Genomic DNA, 25,891 nt, shown 5'->3' with positions numbered 1-25,891 from the left:
TTAATAAATTTCACCCCATCCGTGCATCTATTACGTGAGTAGAGCTAAAATCAAGGGTATCGTTGTCATCAAATGCTTTAAGTTTTGTTTTCGGCTTTCAAATTTATTTTTTTTTTAGTTTTTCATAAGACATTGTTGAGGATCGACCTGTATAAACAATAAAATAAAAAAGATAAAAAAAGATCAAGCACACAAAGTTTACGTGGAAAACTTTCAATTAAAAAGATAAAAAACCACAGGAAATAAAGACTTCACTAATGAGAAAAAAATCTAAAAAGTACAAGATGAAGATAATAAAAACAAACCCTGAACCCCGAATATAAAGCCATTCGACTAAAAGACAAATTTCTCTTAAAGTTCTGATAAAGCTATTTCTTAATTGTGTTATGTTGTATTTTTCATTAACCTTTCTAGAGTTACTAAGGCCTTTTTATAAGCCAAATTCGGAGGTCAAATATGGCTAAAGAGTCTTGGATAAATCAAAATTCGACTGGAAAAAATAATCAGAGTTTAAATCTAGTTAAGGAAGGAACACGTCGTCACGTCGTGACATCATGTATTGCGTCGTAGGGACGTCAGCTCTTTCCCGTAATGACATTGATCCTATTTCGTTCAAAATGTGAGGCACACTCTATAAATATAAACACTAAATTAAAACTTTTGCAAGAAATATATCGAAAAAGAAAGGGGGCAATCTTAATAGTTAATCCCCAAATTTTTGGCAATTGATATTAAAATAATTTTTATTTGTTTCCATTTGTTATATCTCTTTAATTGATACTATTAAATTAAATTCCAAAAGAAATTGATAGAATTGAATTCAATAGTCAAAATTATTTTAAAAATTCACATTTGGTTTTAATTTATGGAAAATAAAGTTCCAATTGCAATTATTTCTTAAATTGGATTTTAATTTTTAAAACATATTTACTGTGATTTCATAATTCTTGCTTGCATATTTGCGCAAATTAGGTCATTGACATTGTTTGGAATCTCTTACTAAAATCCTAATAAAGTATAAAATAATTTTCTTGTTTAGTAATACTTTTGAGACAAAAAGCACTTTTGAAATATAAATTGCTTTTGAGCAAAAAAAATAATTTTCAAATGTCAAAAACTGGTCAAGCACAAAAACGGAAAATTTGAACTTTTTTTTCAAAAATGATTTTTGCTCCAAAAGTACTTATTAGAAGTATTGCTAAACTAACAATTATCAACATTTCATTGGTCTCACATGGCAATTGGTACTCTAGAACTAAAACTAATCATATATGTAAGAAAATTTTGTTATAGAATAGATATATTAGATTTAAGCATTTAAGTATCCGTTCAAATCTAACGTGATACATATTTAAAAGGGGAATATTTAATGCATTAACAATTTATGAATTTCATGCATCGTTATTAAATAATAACATAACACCTCATCAATGATGAAATATAATATAATGAATGACTTAGAAATAAATATTAATAATTTTATTTAAACATAAAATCTAAACTTGAAATCGAAAACTTGATATAAACAATAAATCTTAAATTCAAACATTAAACTCAAACTTGAAATAAACCTAAATCCTATACCATAAACTCTACACTTGAAATCAAAAACTTGAGAAAAATTTATAATTAATATTTAATTATGCTTAAATAAAGTTATTATATATTTATAAGTCTTATACTATTTTCCATTTTACCTAATAACGTGTTATGTTATTATTCACTAGTTCTACATCAAAAGTATTCCTACTTAAAATGTGTGATAAAATTTAAAAAAACATTGTACCTAATGCATTAATAGCTCTAGGTTAGATGTGTTAAAAACATTGTATTATTAAAATTTAAAAGGTTCATTTATCTTTTTAGCACATCAATATAGGAGTGAACATTCAATCAAATTGAATTGAGTGAAAAAGTACGTGTCATTGCAATTTACTTTTGGTCAGAAATTAAATACAACCCATTTTAGAATTTATGAATGTGTGATATATGTTCAATTTGCTTCACCACAATCCACAAAATGAGTATTCAAAAAAAGTTTAGAATATATATATTATTAGATGTTTTAAATGAATTGGAGATTCAATTACGACAGTATTTGTGATTAATATTTGATTTAATAGTTTTCCCAACATTAAGGGAAAGAAATAATAGTTGAATAAATAAAATACTTAGAATGAACTATCATTATCTAAATCCTCGTAGAAAGTAATTTGAACAAAAAATTCAAAAAAGGTAATTCACTTTATTATAAGTTAATTTTCAAATACATTTACTAACTTGATGAAAATAACCAAGTGTTATATATCAATTAATGTTTTATTTGAATTGAAGTCTCAGTAGTGTTGGACCAATTTTCTTTGCCTAGCCCACTAATCAAACCCATTAACCACTAGCCCAATCCTATAACCCAAAACAGCCCAAAACCAAAACAAAATTCACCCCAAATACCCCATCCCCACATGCCTCCACCATCCACTGCACCTCCGAGACGTGCGCTACCAGCAGTCCCTCTTTGTCATGCCTTGTGCTTCCAAGATATCCACAATAACACCTGTAACAGGAAGCAAACATATAGCAACCAATAGAAGAGTTTATTTGTTTTTCTAGGCTATAAAAGCCATTTTAAACATTGTAAACGGGGCTCTTTTTTTTTGCTCATTATATAAGTACACTAGCAGAAATTATAGAGAAAAGATCGGAAGTAAATCAAAATTCTAGTCTCAGGATTGAAAGGTGATTTTTCATTCTTCTTCCTGTAACTTTTTTGATTCGTATTTTTTTTCCTTTTTTGTTTATAGACTGATTTTAAGTAAAAAGAAAGAAAGGAGGGCTTACCCAGTCTTGATCCGTGAACCGGCGATGGGGTAGAGGTGCGTGGCACCGATGATCTTCCAGGGTGACGCAAGCTAGGTTGAACTCCTAGCAAAAATGGAGAGGGAGCAAGGAAGAAGAAGCATTCTGCTTCTTTTTTGAAAAACACTAGAAATAAAAAATAAAATGGGTTCTTATAAATGGCAGATGCCATTCAATAGCTTTTAAAGTGGTGGGGCCCATGCATTTTGCCCTTAAAGGGTCAATTTGCGCACTAAGTCCCCGTGCATTTTCTTACTGTCCAAATCTGCTTCACTTTTGTTTTTGAATTTCACCCAGCAATTTTGTGCAGCTTTTAATTTGGTCCATATTAAATGCTAGGTTCAAGAATTTGGGTAAATTACATTTTTAAACCCCCTTGTTCCACGTGCACTCCAATGAGATCCTCCTTTCCCCTTTTATTTATGTTTTACCCCAAAACTTCCGTTGTGATTCCAATTCAGCCCTATTTTGTTTATTTTAGACACTTTTATCACAAATTTTTTTGGTATTATTATTAATCTATTATTACTTTTTTTACTATCATTTTTAAATTAGTTTCCTATTATTTATTGTATTATTTTTTACACTATTATTTATTATGCTTATTATATTATTTTCATTATTTTTATTTATTTTCATTTAATTTAATCAATTTGAGTTATGTTTTACATTATTATATCATTTTATATTACATGCTTATTATAGTTTTTTTTAGCAAAGTTAATTATTTTATGTATAAATCTTCATCATATTTATTATATTATTTGTTATATTATTGTTTTCTACTAATAAGCATTTTTATACTATTTAGTTTTTTTAGGCTCATAATTTTAAATATAGTTTATTATACTTCTTATTTTCTTCATTATTTTTACTATTTACTACCTTTTTTTATTACTTATAACTTATATATATATATATCGTTTTTCCTCTAAAAGTTTTTTCCTTCAAATATATTCTTTAATGGACTTATCATATTGTTTTTATATACACCATTTTTTTATCAGTTATTTTATACTAAATTATTATTATTTATTACTCCTCACTATATATTATTATTGATTTCATATTGCTTGCTGTCCATATTCTTTTATATATATATATATATATATATATATATATATATTATATTTTATTCATACATTTGTTTCTTTTAAATCCCATTTTAAAGTATACCTCGGTCTTCAAAATATTTTCTTATGTTATTTTGCATATATGTTCAATTTAAATTATGCCTTTTACTTTATATGCATATCTTCTCGATCTGTTATGATTTAGTCGTATTATATTGTTGCATTAGATTATTGTTATATATTTCACAATGGCATACCTGTTTCCTTATATGGTATAACGACTCAAATTTAAACTCACTTAAGCCAGTTCTTAGTTTTTTCGTTTTTTTCAAAAATAAATTAAATAAATACATTTTTTAATTGACTTTAGATCGTTTTCGAAAGTCTTATAAAACAAGGCAATATTTCGCATTTGGAAGTCCGAAAGAGTCGTGCCCTAACGTGCTGGGTTGTGGCTTTTTCGGTCATCTAAATGTTTAAATATCCTTCTAGTCTCAGGTTTCGGAAAATTAAGGGACTATTTGGGTCTTGAGGGTTAAAATGTTGCATCCTAACGTGTTGGGCGTGACATTTTGTCCTTCTGGAACAAATAAGCCTTAATACCCCAAAATGAACTGTTCAAATATTTTCTAAAAGAATTATATTTTAAAATCTCTTAAAATTTTCAACAATAAGGACATTATTAATCAATTTGGTACCGATTTTGGGCGTTACGAGGGTGCTAATCCTTTCTCGTACGTAATTGATTCCCGAACCTGTTTTCTTAACATTCGTAGACCAAAATGCTTTATAAGGTGACCCAATTACACCTCAAAAAGAATTGGTGGCGACTCCATCCATGTTTTTAAAGTCAATCCACGTTTTAAAATTAAAAATGGTTTCGACAGCTTGGCGACTCCGCTGGGGACCTTAACAGAGAGTCAAGCCGTAAAATTGATTAATTTTTGTCCTTTTGTCGAAAATGGAAATTGTGTTTTGAAATTATTTTTTCTTCCGTCACATTTGTTAGTATCATTTTTATTTTCTCTTATGTTATTCCTGCATCATACTGCATGTCCGTTGTGGTCGTACCCTTAAGTGGTAGTGAGAAGCTATGCCTTCGTGAGGTTTTCACCTCCGCATGGGCTAGTGGATCACCTCCGGGATACATCCGTACCTATGGTTTCGTGAGGTTTTCACCTCCGCATGGCCATAGGGAAATGTATCCCCCTGAACTGAACTATATCCATATGAGCCTATAATGGGTAAGGATCAAGGAATCTGCTGGTTCAGGTACCCTTTCCTTAGAACTGAACCGCATATAGTAACCTTTAGGAACCTACTCTAAGTAGAGCCATGCCAAATTCTAGTGATTACCCAAATAGGTTTTTGATTATTTCTTGCTTGCTTTGATTTTTACTATTTGATACTAACTTAATGTGTTTTATTTTTGCCATGATTGCATGTCATTTCATATCTAGGAAGGTGACAATACCTGTTCGATTACTAAGTTAGAGAGCTTGTCATGGAGAGCGGACTTCTTGATAAAGTGGGGGATAACGCGATTGTCCGTGCATGGTCAGAGAATGCTCAGCTCGAGAAAGGGGATAGCCTGGCCGAGGGGTATGCGTCGGAGTTGTGGGACTTCACACGTATTAGTGTGACACAGAATGAGCTCCAAGAATTGAGGGATATATGGGCCCGCTGGAATGACGAGACCAAGAAATTGTTCTACTACAACTACGGTGATCTACCTTACCTGCTCGACATTAAGGTAGACAAGTACTTATTTCGAGCTATGACTCAGTTCTGGAACCCCGCATATAGTTGTTTCACCTTCGGGAAAGTGGACTTGGTGCCAACCGTGGAGGAGTATTCAGCCCTGTTACGTTGTCCAAGGTTTCAAACGGACAGAGTGTATGTTAAGGTCCCCAATGTACCAAGTTTTGTAAAGAAGCTAATGAACGTCACTGGGATGAGTGAGCAGTGGGTTACAGCCCGAATTCAATAAAAAGGTGAGGGGAAATACATTCCTTGGGTGAACTTGAGAGACTTCATCCTGGCACATCCAGATGCAAAAAAGAAGGTTGACATTTTCGCCTTGAGTATTTATAGGTTAGTGATCGTTCCCAAAGCGTTACGACATATCGACGAAGTAGTCACTGATTTATTTGATCAGCTTGCCAAACGGGCTACACCAGTACCAACAATTCTAGCAGAGACATTCAGATCTTTAAATGTGTGTCGAAGGGCAGGTGAAGGAAGATTCGTGGGATGCGTGCAATTATTATTGGTTTGGTTCTATGGCCACTTCTGGAAAGTTCAAAGAAGGCCGAATCGATTTTTTTTTTTGAAAATTATTCCCCTTTGAAAGAGATAGCAGCTACGCCCATGAGGGACGACATATCAGAAGAAAGGTGGATAACAATTCTCCAAAATCTTCAAGAAAAATATATGGGATGGAAGGCCCATTGGATGGTTCCTGATGAAGTCCTCTACCGGTGCGGAAATTTTGATTGGGTACCTCTGCTTGGAGTTTGGGGAGCTGTTGGGTATGCCCCTTTGCTGGTGTTAAGGCAGTATGATTTAGAGCAGTTTGTACTTGCGACACATGGGTTAGCTCATAGTGAATTTTTGTATAAAGGGGATAATTATAAGAAGAGAGTTCGAGAAATCACCGATGCTTGGAAACAGACACACCAAATGAAGAAGTTGACTGGATGCCCAATGACGACTCCTGAGTACAGTAGGTGGTTGAGTAAGAGGATCAATGATAATATTCTGAGGCCAAGTCTAGAAGGCGTCCAATCAATGGAAGAACACTTACGAGTAATTCTTTCCGAGCTGGAAATTATAAAACAAGACTTTAAAAGGAGAAATTCAGAGTTAGGAAAGAAGATAGAATAGTTAGAGGAAGAGAAGATGCATCTAAGGTTAGATATCGACGTTCAGAAACTCGAGGCTGAGAAACTGCAAAAGGGGAAAAGAAAAGTTGAGGAGGACTTGGACGCTTTGAAGACCGATTATCGGCAGATACATAAGTCAATGAGAAATGCTGGACTAGGAAAGACGTCAGAGCAATGGCGAAAAGAGGTCCAAGAGGAAAGGTCTAAAGCCGAACAATGGGAAAAAAGATTTCATGATACTTGTGCATGAGAGAGCGTCTTAAAAAAGAGTTTAGTTGAAAGCCAAAATGAAAAAGAAATGTTAAGAGCTCGAGTAGAGGAGTTAGAGATGGCGCTTCATCAATCTCGTAGTCGCAACTCTGCAGTAGAGCTAAAGGTAAGCTTAAATAGGATCGAGGATTTGAGAAGGAAGATAGAAGAACTTGAGACCGTACTTCAGAATCGTGAACATCAAAATCAACTTCTTGAGTCAGATAATGAGCTTTGGAAAGAGCTGCTACATAGATCTCAGGACCAGGTCAGGGACAGAGATCACATCATGGGTGAGGCCGTGGCTCAGATTCGAGAGGTAGCGGAGCATTTGCAAACTCTAGCAGTTCAAGCTGTGTTGAGTGTAAAGTATGAATTAGAGTTAGATCGAGGTCGAGAGCTAGCTGGGCTTCTCGAGAGAGTTAAAACTTTGGGCATAAGGGCTAGGCCGTATATATAACCCGTTTTATGTAAAGTTTTCTGTTTTCTAATAAAGTTCTTTTAAAAGAAATTGAATCAGAATTGACGCCTTCTTAGTTTTGCATTCATTTCATACATTTACATCACATCACATCATATGTATTAAGTTACACAAAAGAACCCTATTAATTAGTGATAATTTATCTAGTTACCCTGGAACATCGCTACTATACACGGAGGAAAACAAGGGATATGGATTAGAGGTTAAAGAAATTAGAACAAATACAGGAGCAACTGCAAGCTCGGATGCAAGAACAGCTGGCTAGGATCCAGCAGGAGATGAAGGATCAAATACTAGAGTCCCAAAAAACATGCTGGAGTCACAGAACAACATGATGAGCCAGCTAACACAGCTGTTGAAGGGGGGTCTGACAAAGGAAAAGGCCCTATGGGTGATAGTGGGGACGACAATGAAGACTCCACATATCCTCCTAGATTTGCCCCAGCAAGTGCCCAACCACCTAAGGTGACTGTTAATATTAGACCTCAGTATCAATCTGGTACTTCAGCACTAGGGAATCTCCCAACAGGCTCAAGTTCTAAACCGGGAGAAAATTTGGCAAAACCAACTGTCCCCGACCTTGACGATGTTAAAGAAAAGAAAAAAGCAAGGGCTGAGCTCCCAAAACAGTTCGAAGACCGTTGCAAGTGGTTAGAGGAGAGGTTCAAGGTATTAGAAGGTACAGATTATTATTGCGGGGTTGATGCTAAGGAATTGAGTTTGGTACTGGACTTAGTACTCCCTCCGAAATTCAAGATGCCAGAATTTGAAAGGTATAATGGAACCAGCTGCCCGAAGGCTCACATTACAATGTTCTGCCGGAGAATGACGGGGTATGTCAACAATGATCAGCTGTTGATTCACTGTTTTCAAGATAGTTTGATTGGGGCTGCGGCGAAATGGTACAATCAGTTAAGTTGTACCCAAATCAAATCGTGGAAAGACTTAGCTCAAGTCTTCATGAAGCAATATGGCCATGTAACGGATATCGCACCTGACAGGATCACGTTACAAAACATGGAGAAGAAATCGGGTGAAAGTTTTAGGAAGTACGCCTAGAGGTGGAGGGAAGTTGCCACACAGGTTCAACCACCACTGCTGGAAAAAGAAACGACCATGCTGTTTATCAATACATTGAAGGCACCTTTCATCAATCATATGCTGAGAAGCGCAACTAAGAGTTTCGCAGACATAGTGATGTTAGGCGAAATAATAGAAAATGCGATAAGATGTGGGAAGATAGAAACGGGGGAAAGCACAAGAAGGTCAACCCCAAAGAAAAGAGAAAATGAGGTAGGTAATGTGAGCTCAGGGTATTCAAAACCTGTCACGATTAACCAATTGAGAACGATAGTTATAGGCCAACAGGCCGCACCAAGGCGAGAGCCTAACACAAGGCAGAATACAGAGAGGTTCCAATTCACTCCCATACCAGTGACGTATAGGGAGCTCTACAAAAAGTTATTTGATACACACGTAGTGGCCCCTTTCCACTTAGAACCGTTACAACCCCCATACCCTAAATGGTATGATGCAAATGCTCAGTGCGAATACCACGCGGGGATTACGGGGCACTCGATAGAAAACTGTACCTCGTTCAAAAGGTGTGTAGAAAGGCTTATCAAAGCAGGTGTTGTAAAATTCGATGATACACCTGGTACGGAAAATCCGTTGCCCAGTCATACTGATAAAAGGGTAAACACGATAATTGAGAATATGGAGAGGAAAGTCAAGCTAAATATCGCGGAGGTGAGAACCCCATTGAAGCTAGTTTGGAAGGAAATGCAGAAGAGAGGTTTAGTCCCGCAGGAGTTGAGGGATAAAATCCAAGATACACGGAACTACTGTGAATTCCATAATGAGAAAGATCACGAGATCCAGAATTGTATTGAGTTCAGGGCCCTAGTACAGGGTCAATGGATAATAAGGAATTGGAATTCTTCAAGTCTGTCGAAGAGGAGGATGTATGCTCTCTAGGAGGAGAGTCGAGTGAAGAAGGCTGCAGAGCCAGCCGTCCAGTAATAATTATTTCAAAGCCCAGAGTTAGTAAAGTAGAAGCAAGAGTTACACCAAGAGTTATAATCTAGAAGCCAACAGTTTCCCCTTATAAAGATAGTTATAGAGTGCCTTGGAATTATAATTGTAGTATAACAGTTGCAGAGAAGGAGGTTTCGATTAACACGCCAAACACAGAAGCCGAACCAGCAAAAAGGAAACCCGTCATGCTCAAGCAAGAAGTAGAGAGATTAGAACCACTGGTTAATGAGCCAGTAATGGAAAATGAAGCCAAAGAGTTCTTGAAGTTCCTAAGACACAGCGAGTATAGTGTTGTGGAACAACTACACCAATAACTGGATCGCGTATCGATATTGGCTCTGCTGTTAAATTCGGAGGTCCACCGCAACGCATTGATGAAAGTGTTGAACGAAACCTATGTTGCGGATGACATTTCGGTTAACAAACTGGATCGTCTTGTCAGCAACATAAGTGCTGACAATTTCATCTCTTTCAGCGATGATGAGTTACCATCAGGGGGTAGGGGGTCTACTAAGGCTCTGCATATCACTACACGTTACAAGGGGTATACACTACCCGGAGTACTAGTTGATAATGGGTCCGCATTGAATATGTTGCCTTGGGCTACATTAAACCGTTTACCTATAGACAATTCTCATAAGAAGACGTGTGAGAACATATTAAGAGCATTTGATGGCACAAAAAGAAAAGTAATGGGAAGGATAGAGGTACCTCTTCAGATTGGCCCAAACGCGTACGAGGTAGATTTCCTCGTGATGGATATTAAGCCTTCCTATAACTATCTATTAGGAAGACCTTGGATTCACTCAGCTGGGGCAATGCCATCCTCGCTGCACCAGAAGCTAAAAATGGTTACTGAGGGTCAGTTACCAGTGATGTACCCTACGTAGAGAATGACAATGAAGCGGTTGAATGTTCATTTCAATCGTTAGAGTTTGTAAATGCCATGTTTATAGCTGAAGGAAGCAGGATTCCGATACCTAAGATGTCAGGGGCTACGAAAATGAGCCTGCAGCTGACAGTTGAGAAAGGGGCGTTACCTGGCAAAGGACTCTGGAGGCACCTCCGTGGACAAGTTAGAGTGCCAGTCTTGGTTGGCAAGTGGGATCGCTTCGGTTTGGGATTCAGGCTAGATGCAAGTCAAGTGAAGAAGAAGAGCAAGATTGAGTGGGACAGAAGCCAGGAACAGTGGAGAGCAAGATTGAGTGGGACAGAAGTCAGGTGGGAACCGATGAGCTTCCCCCACATTTTCCAAACATTTGTATCTGGAGGGTTTATTCATTCTGCATCGGAGAGGATAAAAGAAGGAATGGTTGAGGATGTGATAGGAATTTGGAACATCAACGCCATGTTTGAAGAGGAAGCAATGGAAAGGAATTTATCGGGCATTTGCCCGTATGAGCCTAGGAGTGTTTTGAATAACTGGACTGTGGAAGAAATTCCTGTAATCTTTAGAGCTAACACAGGGTAATATTTAAAACCCACTTGTTGTCAGCCTAGGGACAATAAGAATCCTTTGTGAAATAGGCTCATGTTTAAACATTATTATTTTCAATAAAAAATGCATTATCATATATCAGTTCGAGTAATTATTTTTTCTTCCTTTTCATTTCATACACAATCATAACATACAAAGGAATTATTCATTTCGTTTTCTTTGGGTATTCTCTTATACTCATAATAGGCCCCCGGATGTCAACATCATGAGTAATGCTGATACGAGCCCAGAATTTCCTTTCAAGTGAGACATGTGCTTTGAGAGACTTCAGGATTTTGAAGAGGACGAGGATTGTGGTTTATCTCCCGATTTTTTAAGGATGGTGGAGCGAGAAGAGGAGCAGATCCTGCCACACAAAGAGACTACTCAGATTGTGGCCCTGGAAAAGGGGAGGGAAGTTAAAATTGGCACTTGCATTAACGAGAAAACAAAACAGAACCTTATTGAGCTATTGCAAGAATTCAATGATGTCTTTGCATGGTCATATCAGGATATGCCTGGTTTAAGTACCGATATCGCAGTACACCGTGTCCCTACAAAAAAGGAGTGCAAGCCAGTTCAGCAGAAGCTCCAAAGGATGAGACCCGATGTAGAAATGAAAATAAAGGAAGAAGTCAAGAAGTAGTTTAATGCTGGATTCCTACAAGTGGTCAATTATTCAGAATGGGTGGCCAACATCGTCCCTATCCCTAAGAAAGATGGGAAAGTACAGATGTGCGTAGATTACAGAGATTTAAATAAGGCCAGCCCAAAGGATAACTTTCCATTGCCTCACATAGACACTCTAGTGGATAAAACGGCAGGCTATTCACTGTTCTCCTTTATGGATGGGTTCTCCGGGTACAATCAGATTAAGATGCATCCTGAGGATATGGAAAAAACTACATTCATAACTTTATGGGGAACGTTTTGCTACAAGGTGATGCCCTTCGGGTTAAAAAATGTAGAAGCCACATACCAAAGAGCCATGGTAACCTTGTTCCATGACATGATGCACAAGGAAATTGAGGTCTACGTTGACGACATGATTGTAAAATCCCGAACTGAAGAGGAGCATGTACGAGTGTTGAGAAAATTGTTCCTGAGGTTGAGGAAATTCCAATTAAAGCTCAATCCGTCAAAATGCACCTTCGGAGCTAAGTCTGAAAAGTTACTCGGCTTCGTAGTCAGTGAGAAAGGAATAGAAGTCAACCCTGATAAAGTCAAGGCTATTCAGGAGCTGCCACCGCCACGAACTCAGAAAAAAGTCTGAGGTTTCCTAGGGAGACTAAACTATATCGCACGATTTATTTCGCAACTGACTGAGAAGTGTGACCCCATATTCCGTCTTCTTAAAAAGCATAATCCTGGGGTATGGGATGATGAATGCCAAAAAACCTTTGAAAAGGTTAAACAATATTTGTCCAGTCCCCCAGTGCTAACACCCCAAGCCCTGGTAAACCATTGATACTGTACTTAACAGTATTTGATAGTTCGATAGGGTGTGTGCTCGGCCAACACGATGAGACTGGGAGAAAAGAAAGAGCGATGTATTACCTCAGTAAAAAATTCACTGAGTGTAAAATAAGGTATCCGCTAATTGAGAAGCTATGCTGTGCTTTGCTTTGGACAACACGAAGGTTGAGACAATACATGTTGTACCATACAACTTGGCTAATCTCAAAGCTAGACCCTCTCAAATACATGATGGAATCAACCACTTTAAATGGAAGGATGGCCCGATGGCAGATTCTGCTCTCCGAATTTGATATAGTCTATGTAAACCAAAAAGCTGTGAAGGGGAGTGCAATAGCAGACTTCCTAGCCAGTAGAGCTTTGGAGGACTATGAACCTTTGAATTTTAGTTTCCCCAATGAAGATCTAATGTATGTAGCAATTACTGAAGGAGACATGTCTGAAGATCATTCTTGGAAATTAAATTTTGACGGAGCATCAAATGCCGTTGGAAATGGAGTTGGGGCAGTACTGATATCCCCAAATGGAGACCATTATCCATTCACTTGCAAGCTGGATTTTGACTGCACAAATAACATGGCAGAATACGAGGCATGTATCATGGGAATTCAGGCAGCTATAAACCGCGAAATCAAAGTATTAGAAGTGTATGGAGATTCTGCATTGGTAATTTATCAGCTTAAAGGCGAGTGGGAAACGAGAGATCCCAAATTGATCAGTTACCGAAAGTTAATCCTGGAGTTAATTGAAGAGTTTGATGATATTACCTTTCATTACCTCCCACGAGACGAGAATCAGATGGCTGACACCTTGGCTATACTGGCTTCCATGATCAAAGAAAATGAACAGGAGGATATGAAGCCAATTCAAATGAGTATCTGTGAGGCTCTGGCTCACTGCTGTAATGTCGATAAAGAGGAAGAGAGAGATGATCATCATTGGTATCATGATATCTTACAATATGTGAAGAGCTATGCGTACCCAGATCAAGCAACTGAAAATGATAAAAGAACATTGAGAAGGTTAGCCAGTGACTATGTCTTGGACGGTGAGGTCCTATATAAGAAAAGAAAGGATCAGGTGTTGCTAAGATGTGTTGACGCTGTTGAGGCAAAGAAAATTCTAGAGGAATTCCATGATGGCGTTTGTGGGACACATGCCAATGGTTTTACAATGGCTCGACAAATCATGAGATTCGGATATTACTGGTCCACAATGGAAGGAGATTGCATCAATTACGCTAAGAAGTGCCATAAGTGTCAAATTTATAGAGACAAGATCCATGTGCCTCCTTCACCCCTCCATGTTATGACTTCCCCATGGCCATTCTCAATGTGGGGTATGGACATCATTGGGCCGATTTCGCCAAAGGCTTCCAACGGACATCGATTCATTCTTGTGGTCATTGACTACTTTACCAAATGGATGGAGGCTGCTTCGTACGCCAATGTCACAAAGTCGGCAGTCAGCAAGTTCCTGAAGAAGGAGATCGTATGTCGTTATGGTATGTCAGAAAGAATCGTATCTGACAACGCATTAAATCTGAACAATAGCGCAATAGCAGAAGTTTGCAGTCAGTTCAACATTAAACATCACAACTCATCTCCATACCGCCCAAAAATGAATGGGGCGGTTGAGGCAGCTAATAAGAATATCAAGAAGATTGTAGGGAAAATGGCGGAGACCTACAAAGATTGGCATAAAAAGCTCCCATTTGCCCTTTATGCTTATCGAACATCTGTCAGAAGATCTACCGGGGCAACACCTTTCTCATTGGTTTATGGGATGGAGGCAGTTTTACCTATTGAGGTCGAAATCCCTTCTCTCCGAGTTTTATCAGAGTTGAAGTTAGACGAAGCAGAATGGATCCAATCTCGTTACGATCAACTAAACTTGATTGAAGAAAGGAGGCTGAACGCTATTCGTCATGGTCAAATGTACCAGAGGAGAATGATGCGAGCCTACAACAAAAAAGTTCGCCCTAGGGTGTTCCATGAAGGGGACTTAGTATTGAAAAAGATTCTCCTTATGCAAAAAGATTTCAGGGGGAAATAGATGCCAAATTGGGAAGGACCCTATATGGTAAAAAAGGTTTTCTTTGGAGGGGCATTGATACTAGCAGAGATAGATGGCAAGAGCTTGCCTAACCTGATAAATTCAGATTCTGTTAAAAGATATTTTGCTTGAAGCAGTTGAGGTGAAAACCTGTAAAGGGCACCAAAAAAAAAAAGGGAGAGGCCAAGGTGAAAACCCGTAAAAGGACGCCTTGAGACCAAAGGGGTTTTGAATTGAAAACCCACAAAGGGCAATTCAAAAATTGATCCAGACTAGGGCAAGTAGCAATTTCGTTACACTAGAATCGACAAAGAAGGGATGGGCTACATCTTGGGGCATCGACAAATGCTATAGATCCCTTGAGCACGTGTCAAGTGTAGAATGGTCTTCGAGTAGTTCGTTCAGAGAAGCTCAAACTGCGGAATCTAGGGCACCTATTTGTTCTTTTTATCCATTTTTGTATTTCAAATAATCAATGCTTTCTTTCTTTAGTACATCTTTCGTGAACTAGTACTCGAATAAATTTCAGTTCCATTTACCCTTATGATCTTTTTCAAGCGTTTTATATCGAAATAATGATTAATGAACTAACAATGTTCTCAAAAGAGGTTTTACGTATTACTCTGAAAGATTTCTAAACAATACAAGATCCTGAAACAAGACAATTATTTAAAACTCACCAGGCTTAAAGAGCTAGAAACGTGTAAAGGAAAAGGGACTTACAGTATCTTCAAGCCCTCTTTTATCAAGTTGGATGAGAAGGCATACGTCAGGGATGTTACCATAGCAAACAGCGAGCGATAACAGCCTAAAAATTTAAATGATCGTTCTCATGACATTTTGCATTTATGCATTTAAATATGCATAAGACATCTAGTTAGGAGCATTTGATTAATCATGGCATCCTAAACATCTAGCATAAGCATAAAATCACTCTTCTACAGATAGGATCCCCCAGTGGACAATGTAGCAGGATTGATTAAAAAGACAGATATCATCAGCCTTATCTTCACTAAGCAGGAGTGGAGCAGGTTAAACATACCCGATCTTATCTTCACTGAGCAGGAGTGAAGCAAATCGAGTTTTGGAGAATCTTATCTCCACGTACCGGCGATGGAGCAGATTCCAATCACCAATCTTATCTTCATTAAGCAGGAGTGGAGCAGGTTAAACATACCCGATCTTATCTTCACTGAGCAAGAGTGAAGCAGATCGAGTTTTGGAGAATCTTATCTCCACGTACCGGCGATGGAGCAGATTCCAATCACCAATCTTATCTTCACTAAGCAGGAGTGGAGCAGGTTAAACATACCCGATCTTATCTTCACTGAGCAGGAGTGAAGCAGATCGAGTTTTGGAGAATCTTATCTCCACGTACCGACGATGGAGCAGATTCCAATCATCAACCTTATCTTCACTGAGTAGGAGTGGAGCAGGCTAAATATACCAGATCTTATCTTCATTAAGAAGGAGTGAAGCAGATTGAATTTTGGAGAATCTTATCTCCACGTACCGGCGATTAAACAGATTCCAATCATCAGCTTTATCTTCACTGAGCAGGAGTGGAACTGGCTAAATATACTAGGTCTTATCTTCGCTGAGCAGGAGCGGAGCAGACCAAATTTCGGTGAATCTTATCTCCATGGATCGACAATGAAGCAGATTTCAACCACCAATCTTATCTTCACTAAGCAGGAGTAGAGCAGATCAGATTTCAGCAGATCCCACCCCACTGAACAGGAATGCAATGGATCAAGTTTCAATAAATCGTATATCTACAAAGCATCAATGAAGCATCTGGAAGTAATAGGATGCAGTGGGTTAAAACGAGGCTACTTGAAGAAAAGAGGCAATCAAGAAGTCAAGACATGATGGGGCTAGGCAAAATTGGCCCTTCTAAATGTTTGCTCTATTCTCGTTACACGACAATGAGCAAAGAGGGGCAGCTGTTGGACCAATTTTCTTTGCCTAGCCCACTAATCAAACCCATTAACCACTAGCCCAATCCTATAACCCAAAACAGCCCAAAACTAAAACAAAATTCACCCCAAATACCCCCATCCCCACGTGCCTCCACCATCCACTGCACCTCCGAGACGTGCGCTACCAGCAGTCCCTCTTTGTCACGCCTTGTGCTTCCGAGATATCCGCAACAACACCTGTAACAGGAAGCAAACAGATAGCAACCAATAGAAGAGTTTATTTGTTTTTCTAGGCTATAAAAGCCATTTTAAACATTGTAAACGGGGCTCTTTTTTTTTTTGCTCATTATATAAGTACACTAGCAGAAATTATAGAGAAAAGATCGAAAGTAAATCAAATATCTAGTCTCAGGATTGAAAGGTGATTTTTCATTCTTCTTGTAACTTTTTTGATTCGTATTTTTTTTCCTTTTTTATTTTGTTTATAGACTGATTTCAAGTAAAAAGAAAGAAAGGAGGGCTTACCCGGTCTTGATCCATGAACCGGCGATGGGGTGGAGGTGCGTGGCACTGATGATCCTTCAGGGTGACGCAAGCTAGGTTGAACTCCTAGCAAAAATGGAGAGGGAGCAAGGAAGAAGAAGCATTCTGCTTCTTTTTTGAAAAACACTAGAAATAAAAAATAAAATGGGTTCTTAAAAATGGCAGATGCCATTCAATAGCTTTTAAAGTGGTGGGGCCCACGCGTTTTGCCCTTAAATGGTCAATTTGCGCACTAAGTCCCCTTGCATTTTCTTGCTGCCCAAATCTGCTTCATTTTTGTTTTTGAATTTCACCCAGCAATTTTGTGCAGCTTTTAATTTGGTCCATATTAAATGCTAGGTTCAAGAATTTGGGTTAATTACATTTTTAAACCCCCTTGTTCCACGTGCGCTCCAATGAGATCCTCCTTTCCCCTTTTATTTATGTTTTACCCCAGAACTTTCGTTGTGATTCCAATTAAGCCCTATTTTGTTTATTTTAGACACTTTTATCACAATTTTTTTTGGTATTATTATTAATCTATTATTACTTTTTTACTATCATTTTTAAATTATTTTCCTATTATTTATTGTATTATTTTTTACACTATTATTTATTATGCTTATCATATTATTTTCATTATTTTTATTTATTTTCATTTAATTTAATCAATTTGAGTTATGTTTTACATTATTATATCATTTTATATTACATGCTTATTATAGTTTTTTTTAGCAAAGTTAATTATTTTATGTATAAATCTTCATCATATTTATTATATTATTTGTTATATTATTGTTTTTACTAATAAGCATTTTTATACTATTTAGTTTTTTTAGGCTCATAATTTTAAATATAGTTTATTATACTTCTTATTTTCTTCATTATTTTTACTATTTACTACCTTTTTTTATTACTTATAACTTATATATATATATATATATATATATATATATATATATATATATTTTTTTCCTAAAAGTTTTTTCCTTCAAATATATTCTTTAATGGACTTATCATATTGTTTTTATATACACCATTTTTTTATCAGTTATTTTATACTAAATTATTATTATTTATTACTCCTCACTATATATTATTATTGATTTCATATTGCTTGCTGTCCATATTCTTATATATATATATATATATGTATATATGTATTATATTTTATTCATACATTTGTTTCTTTTAAATCCAATTTCAAAGTATACCTCGGTCTTCAAAATATTTTCTTATGTTATTTTGCATATATATTCAATTTAAATTATGTCTTTTACTTTATATGCATATCTTCCGATCTGTTATGATTTAGTCGTATTATATTGTTGCATTAGATTATTGTTATATATTTCACAATGGCATACCTGTTTCCTTATATGGTATAATGACTCAAATTTAAACTCACTTAAGCCAGTTCTTAGTTTTTTCGTTTTTTTCAAAAATAAATTAAATAAATACATTTTTTAATTGACTTTAGATCATTTTCGAAAGTCTTATAAAACAAGGCAATGTTTCGTGTTTGGAAGTCCGAAAGAGTCGTGCCCTAACGTGCTGGATTGTGGTTTTTTTCGGTCATCTAAATGTTTAAATATCCTTCTAGTCTCAGGTTTCGGAAAATTAAGGGACTATTTGGGTCTTGAGGGTTAAAATGTTGCATCCTAACGTGCTGGGTGTGACATTTTGTAACGCCCCAATTTTCGGGAATCCTGTGAATGTTGGCATAGGTTTAATTATGTTAGTGGGCCTCTAGAAAGCCCAAACTTAAGATAGAACCCGACAATTTTAGTTAATTTTTGTTCCATAACAAAAAGGGGGTGAAATTATGAAATAGAACCTATGTGAAAATGTTTGAAAATGCTATAGGCTAAATTGAAGTGGCCAAATAAATAGGAGTGCAAAATAGGAGGATTTGCATGACAAACCTCCCATTTTACATGAAGTGGCCAGCCATCATGTTGTTGTAGACAAAATGTACACTTGATATCCATAATTTATGGTACAAATTGATACAAATTGATAAAAGGTTAGGTAAATGTTCCATGATAATAGGTTAGGTAAATGTTCCATGATAATGGGTTAGGTAAATGTTTCATGATAATGGGTTAGGTAAATGTTTCATGATAAGAATTTCATGTCTTTTGTATTAAAGAATTAAATGGATGAAATATGAAGTTTTATTAAAAGAAAAAGGGGTGAAAAGAACAAAGTTTTGTCCATCTTTGTTCATCATAGCTGAAAGCTAGAGAAGAGAAAGGAGAGGAGAAAGCTCTTGAGTATTCGGTCATTAGGAGGAGGAAAATTGAAGGTAAGTTCTTGGTACCTTACTTTTATTTTGAGGTTCATGAGTTCTTCTTGATTCTACCTTAACTCTTGAAGTATATTTTGATTTTTAGTTGTGTTGTGAGCATTTAGTCATGAATTAAAATGAAGGAAATGGTTGTTGTTTCATGTTCTTTTGATGAAAAATGGAAGATAGGTGAAGTTGAGCCAAACAAATGAGCATGCATGTGCCTTAGATGTTAAAGGGAAAAATCAGCTAACATGTTGTGCTTTAAAATGATGAAATGGAGATTATACTTAAGTAAAATCATAGATATGTGATGATTGATTGGTGATATACATGTTTAAATAACATCCATGCAAGGTATGTGTGAAAGAGTGATTTGGTAATAAATCTGCTTGGGACAGCAGCAGTAACATGACTTTGGAAAATCACCATAAATTGTGGGAGAAGAATTAGAAGCTGAATAAATTATGTAATTAAAGCTTATTGAGTCTAGTTTCAAATGAAATAAACAAGAACATATTTTGAATTCTTTACAATGAGAAATTTGATTCGTAATGAAGAGTGGTCAAATTAGTCAAATAGTGAAACATGGGAAACTTTAAGAAAAATCTGGTATTGATTGGCTAAACCAAAAATTCTGAAAATTTTATGGATAGAAGATATATGAGTCTGTTTTCATGGAAAATTAACGGCACTTGATTTGGAGTTTCTTAGCTCCAGTTATAAATGATTTAGTGACTGTTGCTCAGGAAGACAGCTTGCAGTGAAATTATGATTATGTGGTAAACATTGACAAAAATTTGTTAATGAGTTGCTTATTGATTTCTTATAAGCTTACTATGATCTGTAGGTGTGGTTGGCCGAATATGGTATGGGGTTAATATGTAGTTCGTGTTTGAATAGTTAGATTAACGTGTTAGTAATCCAATTGTAGGCAGTTCGTGTGTGTGGATCTCGTCAGCATATCGTCGCAAACAGGTGTGTAACTAACACCCTCTTTCTTAGTCTAGATCGGCAAAAGCGAAAAGCCGAAATGCCGAAAACCGGTATTTTGTAGATTTGAGTGTCTGAATGCTCGTGAGGTAAATCGATTTATGTTTTTGGTAAGCTGCAATGTTTGGACCGCAAAGTGCATGATTTACGTGCCCTCGATATTTTTGGGCTTAATGGGCCAAAATTGGAATGATGGGCCAACGGGCCCAATTCGTAAGAACCCTCGATGCGTGATTACATTAGTACGTGAAAAGTAGGAATATGCATGAAAAACCCTAAAATAGATAAATTCTGAAATACCTTTAAAAGTGGAAAATTTACGCTTTTACCCTAAAAGATAAATTACCAAATACCCATAGGGTTAAATTGACCTAAATGCATGTTTGATTGTTGTTATTTATGCATGCCATGTTGTTATTATCGATGCATGGGACTGGGATATTGACGGAGGAATCTGAAAGTGGCTTGTCCACGTATTGGAGGCTTTGCCTCAATTCTTCGATAATCGAGCAGAAGGCAAGAATCTGTGGAGTGTTAAATTGGGTGGGTTGAGCTATTCCCCACATGGAGTGTATGGCTGGTACGGTGGAGTGTAGTGGTTGGTGGGTTGAGTAGTCTCCCAAATGGGCTTGCATATGTTTATTGATGTTGCATGTATTTTGAAATGGGCCTATGGGCCATCTTTTTATCTGAATAAGGGGCTAAGGCCCGGTTTATTATAATCTGAAAAGGGCTCGGTCCAAGACCATCATTACTGAATGGGCTTAGGCCCAATAGGCTTGAGTGACTTAGGCTTTGAATGGGTTTTCCTTACACATTGAGTTTCCCCAAACTCACCCTTTTATTTTATCCACGCAAGAAATCCCCAACCATAGTGGGCTTGGAGCTGTGAGGGAATTCGGAGTGGCCACCCGTTCTGAAAGTTTGATTTTCTTCTAGTGAACTAGACATCCTTTTATTTACGTTTGAAGTTTTGGGATTTTAAATATAATAAGGTCGTTTAATTATTTTTGATGGTTTTAATATGTATTACTAAGATAGGTATTACTTATTTTAACTGTTGAAATTGGATAGCTTTAGGGTGCGTTTTCAAAAACAACAATTGATTTCAAAATAACACGACAACAAGCAAAGCTTCCGCAATGAAAGTATTTTCCAAAATTAATCACTTTTCCTAAAAATGACTTAATCAAAATCGGTTTCCTAGAAATATCCATGACGTTAAGGTGTGGCAATGGCGGTCTGCATGTCTAGGATTGGATCCGAAGGGAGCTTGGTACTTAAGCAGTCCGATGGACTCACCACCTCTTTTCCGGTTTCCTACCTGGTGCACAGCTTCCATTTACTTTAACCTATAATGAAATTAATCTTTTGAACATCAAGTACGATTTTCTAGACTTAGAATGGAAAATTTTTTTAACGTTTTTTATGTGGCATGCCGGATCCGGCCATAACTTCTGGGCTGGGTTTGGGGTGCTACATTTAGTGGTATCAGAGCCTAGGTTGCAACAACTCGGCTGTGGAATGGGTTTACAAAAATAAAGATTTTCGAAAACGAAAATTTTATAAAGAATGCAAAAAACTCGATTTTCAAAATTTAGATCTTTAGAAGGTGGCATTCCGAATCTCCGGCTCAAGTCTGTAAGTATTACTCTGAACTCTTCTAAATATTTTTCTGAATTATCTGTTTGTACTGAAACCCTACTAGGATACTCTAGATAGGATTATTTTGAAATCATAGGAAAATCTGATAAGAGACTGAAACTGTAGCTAGACTTCGATTCTGTGAAAACAAACTTTGAATTCTTATCGATTCATAAAACATCGTAATAAACACCGGAATATTGAATTGATGCATAAAAATTCGTAATCAAGATAAATCGATATGAGTACGAGAGCTACTCAGGGAAGAGGCCGTGGTCGAGGCCAAGGTAGTACTCAAGCTGGAACTTCGTCTTCTGAACACATACCCACTAGAGTAGCACGACCACCACCGACGGATGAGAATGGGCCGTATGATAGGGCCGCCGAGGATGATGCCCTGTCACAGGCAATGCTTCGTGTTCTGGAAAGGGTTACCGGAGCAAGTTCGGGCAACGAAATTCAGGGATCTATTTCTTAATAACTTCGGGACTAACGGAACGGAGATCTTTAAGAGCGTGTCTGGTATAGCCCCGAATGTGGCGAAATATTAGTTGGAGGCCACAGAGCGGATTATGGATGACTTGGACCGCTCGAGGAGATTGTGAGTGGGGTACTGTACTAAGTCCCTTGGGTCACTCGGTTAGGGTAGACAAAGCGTATAGGAATGTACCCTTAGAAACTCAAGGCAAGGTTTTTCTGGAGATCGATGGAGTTACTGTTCGGAGAGTTTGACCTCATCACGGGAATGGATTGGCTTGTTAAGCATAAGGTGACTCGGATTGTCTTTGCTAAGCGAATGGTGTTAAGAACTACAAAGTATGAGGAGGTTATGGTGATAGGTGAGAGAAGGATTATTTGTCCAATGTGGTGTCGGCATTAAGAGCCAAAAAGTGGATTCGGAAAGGTTGTGAGGCCTAATTGGTATTTGTAAGTCAGTCGGAAGAGGAGGGACTGACAGTGGATAAGGTTAGGACCGTAAAGGAGTTCCAAGATGTTTTTCCGGAAGAGCTTCCAGGATTGCCTCCGAATCGAGAAGTTGAGTTTGGAATAGACTTGTTGCCTGGAATGGCGCCCGTGTCCATCGCACCGTATAGGATGGCACCGAAGGAGTTAGTGGAGTTAAAGGCTCAAATTCAAGAGTTGTTGGATAGGGGCTTCATTAGGCCAAGCGTGTCTCCATGGGGAGCACCAGTGCTATTCGTGAAAAAGAAAGATGGTACGATGCGGATGTGCATTGATTATCGCCAGTTGAACAAACTGACGATTAAGAATAAGTATCCACTGCCAAGAATTGGCAATCTATTCGACCAACTTAGAGGAGCTTCAGATTTTCCAAGATCGACCTTGATCTGGATATCATCGATTAAGGGTCAAGGAGGCGGATATCAAAAGGCGACATTCGGGACTCGGTATGGTCATTACGAGTTTACGGTTATGCCATTTGGACTAACGAACGCTCTGCGGCGTTTATGGATCGATGAATCGTGTGTTCCAACCATTTTGGATCAGTTCATAGTCATCTTTATTGACGATATCCTGGTATATTCTAAAACTGAAACGAAACATGATGAGCATCTCCGTATAGTACTGTAACTATTAAGGGAGAAGAGCAAGACATATAAGAAAATAATAAATATAGATGGCCATGTAATGGAGGCGGGTGCCTTAGAAGAGCAAGACATAACTAATCATTAAAACTCCAGAAGAAATTCAAGCACCTGAAGATGAAAATAATGAAAATAAAGAGATTTTGATAAATTATGTCAATACGAGAAAATATGGAACTTTGAAAATAGAAAGTTGTTGACAACGATTTTGCATGCAATACTATTATTGAAATAATGAAATAAAATGAGAATCTTGAATAAATTTGTTGAGGAATAGATTGACTAAAATGGAAAAACCCTATTCAAGTAGTATTAAATTCATAAAGTTTATGGACCAATAGTCCAAATGTCTAAAGGTATAAGGCCAATGAGATACAAATGAAGTAGTTTTGCGAAAAACGAAATAAGAAAATGAATTTTTTTGCTAAGTCTTGGTATTGGTTATAAAAGATATTCTTTTATGGTGGATTCAATAACCTTTAGATATTTTATTAGTCTGGTAGTTCATGAAATTTTGACATGCGTCTAATGGTTGTTGTTGTTATAACCCTTATATCAATCACTATATGGTGACGTTTATATTAAAATCCTTGAAGGATTTAGAATGCTAAAATCATATAGAAATTCTCTAGAAATTATTCAAAATATAGATTGAATTGATTTGAATATATGTATAATTATAGAAGGATCATGATCAAAATTTGTCATAATTATTGTTGGAATTCCTAAAAAGATCAAAATATATTTCCCCAAAATTCTTCCTTGGTCAAGTGATCATTTGAAAAATTAGCATTTAAGATTGAATACGTAGAATATGAGATATCATATGATGTTGTTATGAGGAGGAGTAAATGCACGTTGTACTCTTTTTTCTTTAACCAATGTTTTATCTCATTGAGTTTTCTAATAAGGTTTTTAATGAAACAGTATATTATGCGTATTATAAATATGTGTACTCTTTTTCCTTAGTAAGGTTTTAACGAGACACATTAGCTATCAATGGACATCTAAGGGGGAGTGTTATAAATATTTTATTATGAAGTAGATGTTTATCAAGATCAAAATAAGTTTGATCTATTTTAGGGACTCTAATATTCATTAGAATTTGAGTTTTATTTCATTTTATTTCTTATGTCTATAAATATAAACTTTGAAAAAAATCATTATAAACATCCCCATTAATCTATAAAAAATATGTAAATTCTCTTTTGCTCTCCTATTTCTTGTTATTTTACTTTCTTTATTATTATTTTTTCATAACATTTTTGTTATTTTCTATTTTTTAGAATTTTATTTCCTAATTTTTAATATATAGATATATAAAATGATATATGTTTTAACCACATTTGTGAAAATTTTTATGCTAACTGTGAACATAAAATTATTTTTCTTTATAATAATATGTATACATAATTCAATAAATGTTAAATGTAATGATGAAGCATATTACACTTTTAATAAAAGAACGTAATTTCAAATTTTAAAAGCGATATTATTAAAAAAAATAATCTCAAACTTCAAATATAAATTATAGAATGAAAATAAAAATAATAATAATACTACGTATACATACAAATTATTAGATTAGAATATAGTGAAAGCCAACAAAGGTGGATTTAGGGGAACCAGGGTCTGCCAACCCCTAAAAAGATTTTTTTTATTTTGACTCTTTAAATTTTTAAAATTTTAAATTAGTAAAAGTAAAATTACACTTTGACTTCTTAAAAATGATACAATTTTAATTTAATCCTTTAAAAATTATAGAAATATAGACAATTTAATTCCAATCTCCTAAATTTTTTCATGGCTTCGTCCTTGAAAACCAACCATTAACTATACCGAAGGTCACGTCTATCATGTTGGGACATGCATGTTCTGGAATTTGATGACGTGTTTCGATAAAAATATTAAATTTGAAAACTAGATTTAGATGCCGATTGAGTTTTAGTTTGATTAGTATGGACATTGTTACTAATGTAGATTATGAATAATTCTAGATATTATGTCAAAAAATAAATATGATAAAAATTATTCAAAAAATACAAAAAGAAAATTAGATTTAAATAATAATAAAATTTAAATCTATTTAAAATATAGATTGAACTCAAAATTTAAAATTATCTCAAATAATAAGATTATCATAATGTAATATTATTTATTATATTTTTAGGTATATTATATTGTCTTATTTAATTTATTTGACTGAAATATAAAATTTTATTATTTGATTAGTAAGAGTTAAAATAACTTAAAATTAAATTTTCTTAAATTCTCCATTTTCTTTTAAAATTTAATTCTTTCAACATTAATAGAAAAATATAATT

The 25,891-nt window shown here is 35.9% G+C and overlaps 1 protein-coding gene and 1 long non-coding RNA gene across 2 annotated transcripts; one reads left to right on the top strand and one right to left on the bottom strand.

The window, feature by feature from the left end:
• Positions 1-2,225: 2,225 nt before the first annotated feature.
• On the bottom strand, positions 2,226-2,999 carry LOC108463520 (uncharacterized). The gene is made up of 2 exons (XR_001868084.2): positions 2,839-2,999; positions 2,226-2,554 (listed from the first exon to the last, which is right to left on the bottom strand). It is a non-coding gene; the product is annotated as an uncharacterized LOC108463520 (long non-coding RNA).
• Positions 3,000-12,792: 9,793 nt separating this feature from the next.
• Positions 12,793-14,589, top strand: LOC108462808 (uncharacterized). Its single transcript, XM_053024085.1, has 4 exons — positions 12,793-13,041; positions 13,147-13,699; positions 13,757-14,107; positions 14,330-14,589. The coding sequence occupies exons 1-4, from the start codon at positions 12,793-12,795 to the stop codon at positions 14,587-14,589; spliced, it is 1,413 nt and encodes a 470-aa protein (XP_052880045.1).
• The last annotated feature ends 11,302 nt before the right edge of the window (positions 14,590-25,891 follow it).

Source organism: Gossypium arboreum, chromosome 13 (assembly GCF_025698485.1).
Source record: "Gossypium arboreum isolate Shixiya-1 chromosome 13, ASM2569848v2, whole genome shotgun sequence".
NCBI classification, from domain to species: domain Eukaryota; kingdom Viridiplantae; phylum Streptophyta; class Magnoliopsida; order Malvales; family Malvaceae; genus Gossypium; species Gossypium arboreum.
This window is presented reverse-complemented; position numbering and strand designations above follow the sequence as displayed.